Below are 13,329 nucleotides of genomic sequence, written 5' to 3'. Positions count from 1 at the left end.
GACACAGCTTTGTAAGTTTTTCCACACACATGGCTTGCGAACACTGAGATGGTGGGGTGGATGGAGCGTCCCACAGGAGCGCTGTGGGGGAGGGTCCCCCGTGCACTCAGTGGCAGACCCAGAAGTGGACCAGAAGTATTTCACTTTCTGGGTCTGAGAGGGGCACTTGGGATTCGTCCACGGCCGATTGCCAAGCATGCAGGGGACACCCCTGCATTCCCATGGGATGCTCCATCTGTCCCACCATCTCAGCATTCATGAGCCACACCTGGTACCTCGAGGTATGTAGAAAAAACATATAAAGCAGTGTCTATGGCCGAATTGTTGATTCTCCAAATCAGAATTGAATATTCAGATTCAGCCAAATTGAATCGGGACAGTGTTCTGAATTAACGAATCAAATCACTGTCCCCCAAATTGGGCTGAATTGAATACTGCCTGCTTTGCACACCCCTACTAAATATCAGTTATCAGATCGGTATTGGCCGATATGGTTGGTTAATCATCAGTTTCGACCAAGAAAATCTTTATCAGTGCAGCCCTAATGGCAACATTTGCTGTATTACACATTTTCAAGGAGCAATGCTACAAGTTATCTAAGGTGGGGCTGTGCAACTTCCAAGCAGCCAGGGGCTGCATGCCCCATGAGCTGCACCAGCAGCAGGCCGCACACCCCGAAGCCATACCAGAATAAGCCACAGCCCCCTCAGGCCACACACCTGACAAATGTGCCTACCACCAATGCACCATGTGCATTTATCCCTCTCCTCACTGCTGCACTGTGTCTATATCCCTTGACCCCAAACTAGACTGCACCATGTGCTCCACATTCACCATCAGCTCCCCACTGCTGCACTGCACCACCCCTTGAGGTGAGGTCAGGAGGCAGAACCCAGAGGAGGGAAGGAGAAGCCAGAGCCTCTGGTTGCTCTTGCAGCCCAAGCAATGGGGGTAAGACTGGCTGAGCAGGAGCCGGGGGAGGGGGGAGTCACAAGTTAACCCCTTAAGAGTTGCATATGGTCCACAGGCCACCAATTGGACAATGGTGACCTAATGTATTCTTGAGGCTTTATGTATTAACATAAATAAAAGCAATTAAACAGGATGACTGTTAGTCACATAATATGTGCTGCAATCATGATTTCATAGATTAGAAAAGATGAAAGGGCTTTCCTCTGATTAGCATTCAAGTTCTTTGATTATTATTGTGTGTACTGGATTCCAATTTATGTTGTATATGTCAAAACAAATAATAAACCACAGGATGAGCAGGAGAAAACATTTATATTATTTATATGAAAAGTATATTAAAACAATAATAGAAATATTGGATCCAATAAAACTCTGCAAATTCAGAGTGAATTCTACAGAATTCATTCTTTTCCTCATGGCCAAGTTTTGTGGCTAAAATATCATCTCCCATCTCATATAGGGACACCATGTAGACATAAGCATATTTAGAATTCCTTGAGGGGGATTAGTTGCTAAAGTTGGTAACCTTGATTTTGACCATCTTGCTTTTATGACGTGCTGGAACTTCAAACCTTTACAATGCTTTGAAAGGCAATTTCTGTATTTAATTTCCTTTAGTTTGCCTTTTCTGATTAATATACATCTGGTTTTGTACCTACTGTACATTTTTACTACCTAAGATACAATTCTATCCTTTCAGCAAAACATTACTGTGTAAGTACAGAAAGTTCCAATAAATCAACAGTACAAATACTCCTTCTACTCATGCAAATTGCTCTAATACTTACTGTTGCTGTACTAAAAAAAAAGTGAAATACTCTGTGTAACATCATTTAATGCAGATGTGACCAAACTGTGGTGCAAGTGCCACAACTGTCTTTGACAACCTCCGTGTGTGACACGTGGCAGATGAGGGAGGGGACAAGCCACACAGCAGCAAATAGGATAGGAAGAAGCAAAGCAAAGCAAAAAATCAGACAGGGCACATAGGAAAGCAGAGGAGAAGAAAGCAGAGAAGCAGATTGGGCAGAGGAAGAGGATAAGAGTGGCACTCAGGGAGGGTCCAGAAAGGCTGACTGCCACTGGTTTAATGTATTTTGTTTTAAATTTCATAACTGGAATAAAATGAACAATTTAAGATATTTTTCATTCCACCCATATATGCAATCTGAAATAATGACTGTTGAAATGACCATCACTTCCAGAAAGAATGTAAAATGGAAACTGGTAGGACCTGATGGCAAAATAATGATGGTTGTTTATAAAGACACTTTCCCGATAGAATGACATTAGTCAATAATTATTAAAATTCAATGTCACTGCTATCAGAACTGTTCTCTCAGATCTAGAATTCTCTCTTCAACTGATATTTAAATTATTTGGTAGGTCAGTGTGAGAAAGGATTAAGTACTCCTGCCTGTGCTCCTTTAGACCTAGAGATACACAGTACCTCATTCTTGCTATAGTGCAGAGCAGGTTAGAAGTCTTCTTCTTCTTGTGTCTCTACATCATATTTGACCATTTTGTTACACATGTTTGTGTTAATTTATTGTACTTTGTGAGATCTTTCATTGTACATGTATCTGCAAGCAGCAGGCATTGTAGCAGGTGTTGTGGTATAGCCCCACTTCCTCATTAGTTTCTTGGAGTATCCAACTCTGGTACATAGGTGGTTGAGGCATCACCAACTTTACCATAGTTTGTCACCCCCTGGTGGCAAGGAATTGGCTGCTGGAATGTCCACTTTTTTTGCTTCAGCCTCTCATTCCATATCTGTAGTTGTGTCTCTTTGGCTGTGGCATTGAGAGGCTGGGTGCTGGTAAGGAATCTCCTGCATGACATTTGTGTGCTGTGGGGTAGTCATATAGCAGGTGTCTCACATCTTCAGTTTGTCTTGATTGTTCTAACCTGCTGGCCATTGCTCTTCTATGTCAGGCGAAGTGATGCCAAGCATCAGGTAAACATTGTTTAAGCTGGTAGGTTTTAGACATCCTGTGATGCATCAGCAGCTATCATTCAGAATGAGGTAGAGGTACTTAGTCAGCTAAAGCAGCCACATGACAAGTTATTGGTTAGGGGAATTTTCAGGAGATACAGAGTTGGCCATAATGACATAGCCTATACTAGCTTCAGCTTCAAGGCATGCCAGGAAGAACTAGGGGCACAGCTAAAGCCCTGATGTACTGCTGCAATCTCTACTATAGAAGACTGGTCCCCTTGGGCTGTTGCAACTGGGTATTGTTTTAAAAAAGTTCTAAGTAACATGGAGAAAGGAACAGCCCTCAGCCACTTTCAAAATCAGGAAAGAGGAATGGTGGTATAAATGATGAGCTGAAGCCCATTCTCATGCTATACACTGAACATAGCTTTGATTCAGTTAAAGGTCTAGCCCTGTTTGTTTCCAAGGTATTCTGTCTGAGAAGTAAACTCACTTTACAAACCTATGATACTATACTTTAAGATATTATTTATGTGCAAAAATGATGTTAAAATAGCACTAAAGGTTTTAAAACCTAGGAAACTCGGCATACTCAAAATCCTTAATGCTTCCCATAGTGTTCACGTCCTATAGCTTCTGTATCCCACCACTGAAATTCTCTCATTACCACTACCAGTTTTGTCTTGTATTATTTGTTGGAAGCTCCCTTAAATTGAAGTGTATGTATGGATTGTACAATATCTTAAATTGTTATGTAAGAATCTTGTGTATATAACTAAGCTCTACACAATTCTCTGCCTCACAGAGCTGTAAAATATTATTACCCCCCACATATAAACTGAAAAAGGCAATTTATGTGATTTGCCAAAGTCTATACAGCAAGTCCAGGCCAGAAGCAAGGTTCATGGTGAGTTGCTAAGTTTCCAATTAGCAGGAAGAATAGCACAGAGAAAAAGGGCAATAACTTAGAATTAGGAGATTTATGTTCCAGTTGCTGTTCTACCACAGACTTCCTACATGATGCTACACAAGTCTCTCAGTACCTCCCAATTTGTAAAATGAGAATATTATTTTCCTCCATCACGAAAGCATTGTGAGGTTAAGCATTTTGATGTGTTTCCAATGGGGCAGAATTTAGATACAAAATTAGTGCATTCCCCACCGACAATTCCTTTTTCTGTAGGGAATGAAATAGGTACAATATTAAGAAATAGAAAATAAAATATTACTCAGTAGATTTAAGGTCAGAAATGCCGTACCAACTCTGCTTGGACTAGAAGCATGCAAATGTGTAATGTGGTAGAAGTTAGGGTAGGCTGTCCTGGACAGGCTATGAGCTGGGAATATCCACCATAGCCTGGAGTGAAAGAATTCCTTCTAGTCAAGGAATGGCAGCAGAACCATCCCTCAAGGTTGCAATTTCTACTTTAGCTGGGATGCTGGTACTCTAGTGATGAGAATGACTGACGGATGGCCGTAGTCTGGTCTCTGTTCCTCACCCATTCCACTCCTCAGCACCTAGGCCAATGTAAAGGTAAGCACTACACACAACTCTAACATGCTGCCTCGATTTCAGTAACATAGCACTTCTGTTGGATCCTCTTAACCTCTAAAATCAGGGACAGGATTTAGCTGCCTTGCTTTAGTGAAGAGGCAGGAGCAACAGCCTAGTATATGATATTTTCTTTGCTGGTGGCAAGAATGAAACTGACAGAGCTGAGGCTGCTGGACATGCGTGTATGCACCACAATAAATAAATCCAGCATTTGGCTTTGTCACTGCCACATCCTTTAGGTTTTGCAGACCAAGGCTGAAAGCTCAGTCAGCAACAGGAAAAAATGTGCAGTTACTTAGGTTAGTGAAGGTTGTATTATTCACAATCTTGACCCTGTTTCCCTTCAGTCTGTTTTTGGACAGAAGATTGGTAAGGGAAAAGCTGATCTTCAGAACTGTGTGTCAAACCAGGAATATTTTTTCCACAAATAATGTATAACTGACCTCGAAGATTTATGTACTCAGATTTAGAAAAAATGAGTTGAAGATATTTCTGTATTAGCCTTGCAAAAATAGGATAATACTAGAAATATCAACAGAGCCTAAATACAGCCACAGCCTTCTGACTAGGCTACACTTATAAAGTGGAAGTGACAGAGACGAATATAGGCAAATTCCACAGACCAACATGTCATGTCTCTTCTGATACCAAGGCACACCACTCTCTTTCAAGATATACCACTCTCTTTCCTTTTACAAAACCATCCGCTGAAAATACTGTACAGGGCATTTTTCTCTTTTGGAGGGGCGGGGGAGAGAGGGGCTCAACCAACTAACGGTGTCAACTGAGATGACATATTTTCTTCTAATTTTTCATTGCCTGTGATATCTAAATCCCAGCTCTACTTTTCCTCTCTTTCTTTTAATATCTTTTCTTTAGTATCCTATCACTTCCAAAAATTGCTGGTGTCCAAGAGTATTAAAAGGCCTTCTCTAAAGATGTCACTGTGCCATTTCCACTGGAAAATTAAGCAAAGCTGAGTTATATCTGAATAATGACCTGGTGGAACTGACTCATTTATTTACTATTTAGAAGTCCATAAAAGAACAATTTCCCTTCTCACATATAAACAAACAGTGTGAAGAGAAAGAATAAGGAGAAGGATATGTGCATAGAAAGCTTTCTTTTGACCGTGTACTGAGAAGTATGGGGGGGTGGTTGTGCAGTGGCACTGCCTTTCTTCCAAATGAGAAAGGAAACAAGTTTATTTTATGACTAACGGTTATACATTCAAACTGGCAATTAAAGTGCTTTACTGAGGCCATTTTGGGACACCAAATACTTTGAAGATTAGACATTCTTCCATATTTCATGTTCAATGTTCCTCTAAGTAAAATACGTGGTTCCTTTAGTTATTCTGTTATGAATTGTACTTTAAAGGCAAAGGGACATTTTTGATAATGCACATCTTAAACTTTTCATTAAACTACCAAATTTAAATTCTACCTTTTTGTGCACTCTGACATTTTTGTCTGGCATTTTCATTAATTTTGCGACATACATAAATGTAGCTGAAATGTTAACTGATCAATACTTTGTCTCTCTCATGTAGCACTAGAGCACAGCTCCCCAAGGACCATGCAGCAGTACAGAAATTAAATGTGTAAAATATCAAATGTTAATGTTAAACACGGCAACACTTACTGTATAACGACTGAAAAGGCTAAAAGAATTCCAAATGGACAGATGGTAGCACAAATTATCTACAATCACATTTAAAGATTAAAGTTTGTCCTGTAAAATAATTCACTGACTCACATTGAAGTGTGTCCTTTTACTGATAGCTCAGTTGTCCAATTATTTTTGCACTCATTACAGTGAGAAATGACAGTACTGGAAAGAGAGAGTATACACTTTTTCCCCCCATGCTGCACCCACTGACATCCACAAGAACACAAATGTCTGGTCAAGAGTCTGATGGAAATTAGACTCAATTTAGTAGACATTTCAGTGCCTACAGAAGATGAGTCCAAAGAGAAATCTTGCCACTTGTGCATATTATATAACAGTACAAATGTATGCACTTAAATACCATATTAATTATTGATTAATTAATTATTAAGAAGAAAAATATGTTGAGATGATGTTAAGTATTTGTCTTACCTAAAGGAAAGCAATCAAATTTAAAGTGAAGGCTCCCCCTTTGTATTATACTCATTTCTTTTTTGCCTAGGTGTTAAGAGTATCATAACTATTAAAAAAGATCACATTTTCTATCTGTGACCAATATCTTGGCAAAATAGAGCCACTGAAGATTTAATAGGACTGTTTTACAATTTTGATATTAATTGAATATTGTTGCTATTTATTTCTTTTAATTAACAGTTGGCAAAGAAAACATACGAGGAAGATAGTCTGACAAAAAGATATTGTCAGCATAGCAATTCTACTATATTTTAGATTCAAAGTCAGGTCATTCTCATCATACAATTTATGTTCCATGAACTGCTAACACAGAAGCAGGATTTTCTTGAGAATATCCTACTAAAGTAAATGACACAATAATATAAAAGCTTTCATTCAAAAAATGTATTTATGTAGTAATAATATGATGCTTCTCAAACTTTTATATTTATTGTGATTTATTGAGCCACAGTAAAAAAAATAAAGTAAAAATTGAGCAGATACTGAAGGCGTTATTCATGGAAAATTCCCGTTGAAGATCATGGTATTTTGAAAGTGCAACAGACTTTTAGAGTTTTTTTTGTACAGGCAATGTATAAGCTAGAAAGTCCCCACACTTGTCTTCCAGAAGGTCTGGAAATCCGTGAGAAAAAATTAACTCGGAACCCCAGGTTGACAATTTTTTAGCATTTCACTGGACTTTGAAGTTCAACAGGCAACCCAGTTTTGGGACAAAAGCATTCTGAAATACTTTAAAGTTTCTAGTCTCTATAGGCACATCTCCATGAGATGCTTAATGTGCAGTAGGTTAATGCGCCATAGAATTAGTCTACTGAGCATTAAGCATCATGAAAAGACCGTGTGCCTTTGCTACTGTGCAGTAGTGCCGGCTACTGTGCAATTAGTTAGTTATATTAGAGGTACTAAACTTAAAGCACAGTAGCAATGGCACATTCATGCACATGTAAATGGGCCCTGTGTAGACATAGCTTGGGGTAGGTTTATCTGATAAATTCAACATCACATTGAGGAAGTTCTGAAGAATGCTGTGTTGCTCTGGGTGAACTTCTTAAAAAACAAGCTGTATAGCTACAACTACATATGTACCAGGGTGAGCTAATTAGCCCAAATGGACTAATTAGCTGTCCCAAGTGCTATACAGAAGGAGGAAACTCACCTGGAACAGCACAGTGTGATGAGGATGGTAAGTTTACTGTAGAGGCATAGCCTAAGATGACTGCTATGATTCCCGAAGTCAAAAACTGTACCACTAAACCTACTAACTTTGAAAAGAGCATCAGTGAACATTTGAATGTATAAGAAACCGTGAGTAAATAACTAACGTAAAATAGCATTACCGTATACATTTAAAAGGTCTGTTTGTGTTTTCATTATAAAGCCCCCTTTTCAGTAGTGTGTAGATCATCTGATATGGAAAGATTTTCTCATCACACCTGAAGCTGTGACTCCCTTGTATTCCTTTCTTCACTGATTTTAGAATATTTTTTTCTACAGTATTCTATCATCATGTGCATGTGAGCATATCTAGAAGGAGGGATTAGAGTGAGACAGGAAGAACGGGAATTTGGGATTTATCATAAATTTTGATCAGTCAAACAAACTATTCAAGGATTTTGATGATTTGGGAAAAAAATCAGTTTTTCATTTTGTAAAACTGCCTGAAACCCTTATTTTACTACTGTATATTAGACATGGCTTAATGTAGAAGCCTATGTCTTCCAGTCCTTTTAGAAGACTGAATGGTTAATTTTAAAGTTAATTTATAAAATGTTGTTTATTGGTCTCTGTAACAGGCTTCTGTTCCCCTTAGGTGCTTTGTGTGGTCTAGCATCTCACTGAGATTATTAGGCATTCTGGACACTTCATCAGTCACCTCCATCACTCTCACTTGCCATGCCTTCAATGTTGTTATAAATTTGGGGGGTGCCCTGAGACCACCAGGGTGACCCTTCAGGCACTTCATTCTGTCCAGCTCAGCATTGGGCTCCTCATTCTTTTTCATTTCACTTTAAAGGTACAGCAAATTAACTTCAGTACAGTGGTATAGGAATGGGCAGACAAAACTGCTGTGGAGGACCAGTTGACACTTGCTGCCAATCAGTAGATTCACCATCCTCCCCCACCTTTTAAAATGATTTAGTCTTACATCTTCCCATAACCACACTTCCACAAGACAGTATTGAATTTTACAGGGATGTGGGGAAGCTATGAAATTCCAGCTACAACTTTGAATCACAATCTCCACTAATCCTTGTTAAATTCCTTGCTAAATTCTCAGAGATATTGTTTAAGTAACAAATGTCTATTTAACTAGAGGTACAGTTATATACATCTTTTACAACACAGGAAGCAGAAAAAAAAGTCTTTAAAATATCTGTTGAGACATGCTCCTTGGAAAGAGAGACTTGAAAATAGTAACCATAAGTAGAACCCTATGATGTAGGGCAGGACAGAAATAGTTTTAAAGATACAGTACTGAAATAGATGCAGTAGATCAATGCCAGTTCTTAAAGTAACTGTTATAAAAAAACATGGTCTGTTATGTGGGGGAAGAAAAACAAGTATATTTTTCTATAACCAGAAATGTTTCTACTACAATGTACTATAACTAGTGTAAAAAGGATATTTGCTATGGCACCAAAATAAAAGGTCTGCATTTATCTATTCGGAACTGCTTGTTAAGGTGGCTTCTGGTCATGTTCTATTAAGATAAATGGTGACACAACTTTCTTCATGGTGACAGCAGTGGACCACAAGATAGAAACGACCATGCTTGCCATACATTTCCCCATATCCTATTGACATTAAAAAGGATTTCCATGTCTGCAGTGAAAGGAGATTTGGACAGCTGAACATTTACTGATTTGAATAGCAGTGCTAACGTGAAAATGTGACCTTACAGAGAAACAAGCACTATCATAACAGAGTTTTTATCATCTAAACTGAGAAACAGGGAGAGAAGTTTATCGTCCTTTTAAATTAAGGCCTAGAAGATATATTTATATTATTGTAGACAACAGCATTAGTCAAAAACTGAGATGTTCACAGTTCATACTCATTCTTTGTGTAATGTTCATATCTGTGTGCACAGAGGGTGTCATATACAACCCTTTCACATTCACAGAAGCTGCAACAGGGCAAGTATTTGCCTCCCAATGGTGGCTAGGTAGTGGTACAGTACCCCCTGTTAGAAGACAACTGCTTTAAACGCCAGACACAGTACAAAAGGATCCCTGCCTAGGCGTAGTGATTCAGTGCAGCTCCAAGACAACCCAGACAGCTCTTCCCACTTGTGAGATACGACAGTCAGTTTCCGAGTCTGCCCAAAGTTGTGTGTGTACATCCGCTCCCACCCTGACAATCTGGATGTCCAACTGGCAAAATCCAAGTGACAAATTTGGCTGTGGGTTTGAAGCTCATGTCATTATAAAGCAACAACATAAAGTGCACAGAATTTACTAAAAGGACACAGAGTTTTAACTCTATATTTTCTATATTTTATATCAAGTGTGCAAACCTTAACAAAAATAATGTTTGGGGTGCAATTAGAGTTTCATGGGACCACAAGATGCAACCTGGAGCCAGAATTTAGGGACTAAAAAAGAATATTTACAGCAGACAATTACATTTTCTCTGAGAAGTAACTGTTTTGGTCTAGGGCTACTCACATTTTTATAAACAAACTTTCAAATATAATATTTATTTAGCAAGTGAAAGATCTGATTCCCCTCATAACATAAATGCCATGTTAATAATGTGTACCAAACATCTGTACAAAGGGTTTTCCCTCAGAGGTCTGTATTTTAAACAACTTTAATTTTAAAGTACAAAAAATATTGAAAAAAAAGAGACAGATATTGTGCCAAGCCCTGCAAATTGATAATACTGGTGTCAAAAGAACTACTTATGCAAGGCAAAAATGAATTGTTAGCAAATTCTGGTTTTGCTCCATCGTATTTATACACATATCCACCAGGCAAACATTTTCTTTCTTGAACCCATGAACTTTTAAACTTAATTCTGTTTTTAGAATTTAAATAAAAAGTACATATAAAAAACAGGTTGAATTTCAGCCTGGAGGAAAGCCAAGGCCATACAGCCATTTTGAAGACTGGATGATAACAGGAACATTATACCCAACCAAACAAACCACCTTGACCAAAAATGATGAGAAATATTACAAGATGATCATACCACAAAAGCAGCAAGACTCCTTGGGGGTGAATCCCAGTCAAAGCAACTGTTTACATAGTAGGCGGCATTTATAAGAACCATGACACAACGCTTCATGCGGATGAAGTTTCTTAGTAGCAGCTGTGGGAAAGATGAAAATATTGTCAGGAAAAACAAGACCTCACACAACTTCACACTATCAAGACAGCTTAGAATATATTCATACTCACTTGGGTTAAAGCAAGTTAGTAAAATTGAAAGAGTGGCCATCTCTATACCAGGCTGGACTGTGATTATGAATGAGGCCATGAAAATATGCCTTGTGAACTTGCTCCAGCTTTAAAAACACTAAGGCTAAGGATAGATATACACATAAATCAGTTTAAGTGATCATAAACTGATTTAAACCTGTAGCAGAACAGATGTTCAGTGCATATAAACCAGCTTTAAAATGGCTGAAACTGGTTCGAGATAAACTTGGTTGAATGTAGTAGCAGACTCAACTGATTTTGGTAAACTGGTTTATGCAATGTCTGTACCAGACCCATTCCTGGTTTAACTTAAACCAGAGTCCCCCAGCACCCCAAATGCTTTGCAGCCCTGGGTGGGGCTTTCTGCTCCAGAGCAGGGCTGGCCCCTCCCCTCTGCTCCCTAGGTGGAGCTCAGGCAGAGATGGTAGGCACAGCAGTGTCTGCCTAGCTTCCCCCTATTCTCAAGTAGGGAATCCCTACCTGAGAACTCCCTGCTCAAGTAGGGATTTCCCCCTCCCCTTTCCTACAGCAGGGACTGTACTTAGCATGTGGTATGCTAAGTAATGCTGAGAAGTGTCTGTGTAAGGCAGACAGGACAAAGACAGACAGGATACTGTCTGCTAAAGGATTTTTGGAGCTAATCAACAGGTTAGTTGGTAAAGTCCCTCCGTTCCTTCCTTGGAAAAAGTTGTTTAAGAAGAGCTTGAATTAATGAAAGAGGCTTTTTATTCTTGATGGGGTGCTAAATGCTGTGTTATCAACTGCCTCTGGCTCCCTCTCCGTTCAGGAGCAGCGAGGGTGGGGGGACCCCTCCCTAATCAGAGTATCTTGCCAGGGCCTGGCCATGCCCCCCCCCCAGCTCAGCTTTATAGAAGGGAAGAGGGTTGCTCTAGTACCCCCCAGTTTCTAGCCTGAGCCATGTGCCTGCATTTTCTCAGTCCAGAGGGAATGTCTGTGCACTTGCAAACTGGTTCAGCCTAGCAAGGTTAGACAAACTGCAAAGATTGAATCAATTCAGGCTCAGGCTTTTTGAATCTTTGTGCCTAGCTTAAGTGCCAAAAGAATGTCACATAGCTGCTGTCTGGCATATGCCCTGCCCACAGCATACCCAGACTCTTAGTGTCAGTCATGCTATAACAGCAGTACTGGGCATGCCCACCACTGCTCTAACAGTAGCTAAATTACATCCTGTTAACACTCAGGATGTGGAGAAAAGTGGGTGGGCAGTGTGGGCTTTTCATGGTGATGTTCCTCAGGATGATTCAATGCAGCATAGACATGTTAAATCCGCCAAATTGTTTAGATGTAGATTTAGAATACTACTATGTATTGGAAAATAGGAGGGGCAAAGGAATCTCAGCAGTTACAGAAGTCAGTTTATCACATGCTGAATTTAATTCTAATGTTTATAAGTCTGAAATATATACAAACTGTTGCATTTATCCCAATTCAAGGTGTGTATTAAAAATATGAAAAAATCATGCGCAAGGATTTAAGTATCATTTAGTTATCGAGCTTTTGGAATTTTACTAAATGCTTTCAGTAGTGTGTACCTACTTTTAGGCTCAGCCATCAATATTTAACTAAGTAGTGTGATTTGTCAGGGATGACTAACATTCACTATCTCTCTGACTTCAACAGTTTGAAAATCTTGGCCTTTGCTTGTAAATGTGTGTTGTGAGATATTATCTGCAAACAATACCAAATTATTGCTCTAAACAAACCAAGATACTTCATATATCCATTTTTTCCCTGTTGGCTATAGACTGTGATAGTGGTCTTTTCAGTTACCATTAGTTCTAAAGGTTTAATACAATAATCTTAACAAGAAGAATTCTTCATATTTATTTGTACCAACTAAGTTACAAGGAGGAAAAGATTTCAATCCAGGGAGAAAACTCTTTAAATTACTGATATATTAGGCATCATTATTATCTTAAGGTAGCCATCATAATTAATTTGGGTTTTGGATAAACACTTTACTTTTAAAGAAGAACCCACCAATCATCAGGTAACATGGATATTTTAAAATGTTACTATAGCAATCATTAATGAAGTGCTCTCTTTTTAATTTTTAAATAGTTTTTTTTTTCTTTTATAGGCTGTACTGTAAGCAAATATTCTAAAACCAAAAGAGGGTATTTAAAGTTATTGCCTTTGCCATCTGCAAGCAAGTATAATAACAGTCATTTTCTGTTATGAAAGTAGGGAGAGAACAGCAATTCTTGAATAAAAGGCCTTCTTGTTTGTTTGCTGTAATAATGGTGAAAAAATGCAGCTCCAGAAACTGCTTT

At 38.8% G+C, this 13,329-nt stretch overlaps 1 protein-coding gene across 1 annotated transcript in view; it reads right to left on the bottom strand.

Moving 5' to 3' along the window:
• MCTP1 (multiple C2 and transmembrane domain containing 1) overlaps positions 1-13,329 on the bottom strand; it is a 365,001-nt gene that overhangs the window by 131,576 nt on the left and 220,096 nt on the right. Inside the window, exon 15 of the mRNA XM_025199103.1 lies at positions 10,806-10,925. Within this exon, the coding sequence (XP_025054888.1) occupies positions 10,806-10,925 (120 nt within the window). The remainder of the gene's footprint in view (positions 1-10,805; positions 10,926-13,329) is intronic.

The sequence above is a fragment of the Alligator sinensis genome, unplaced genomic scaffold (genome assembly GCF_000455745.1).
Source record: "Alligator sinensis unplaced genomic scaffold, ASM45574v1 scaffold223_1, whole genome shotgun sequence".
In the NCBI taxonomy this organism is placed as follows: Eukaryota; Metazoa; Chordata; order Crocodylia; family Alligatoridae; genus Alligator; species Alligator sinensis.
Note: the sequence above shows the minus strand (reverse complement) of the source record. Positions and strands in the feature narration are given on the sequence as shown.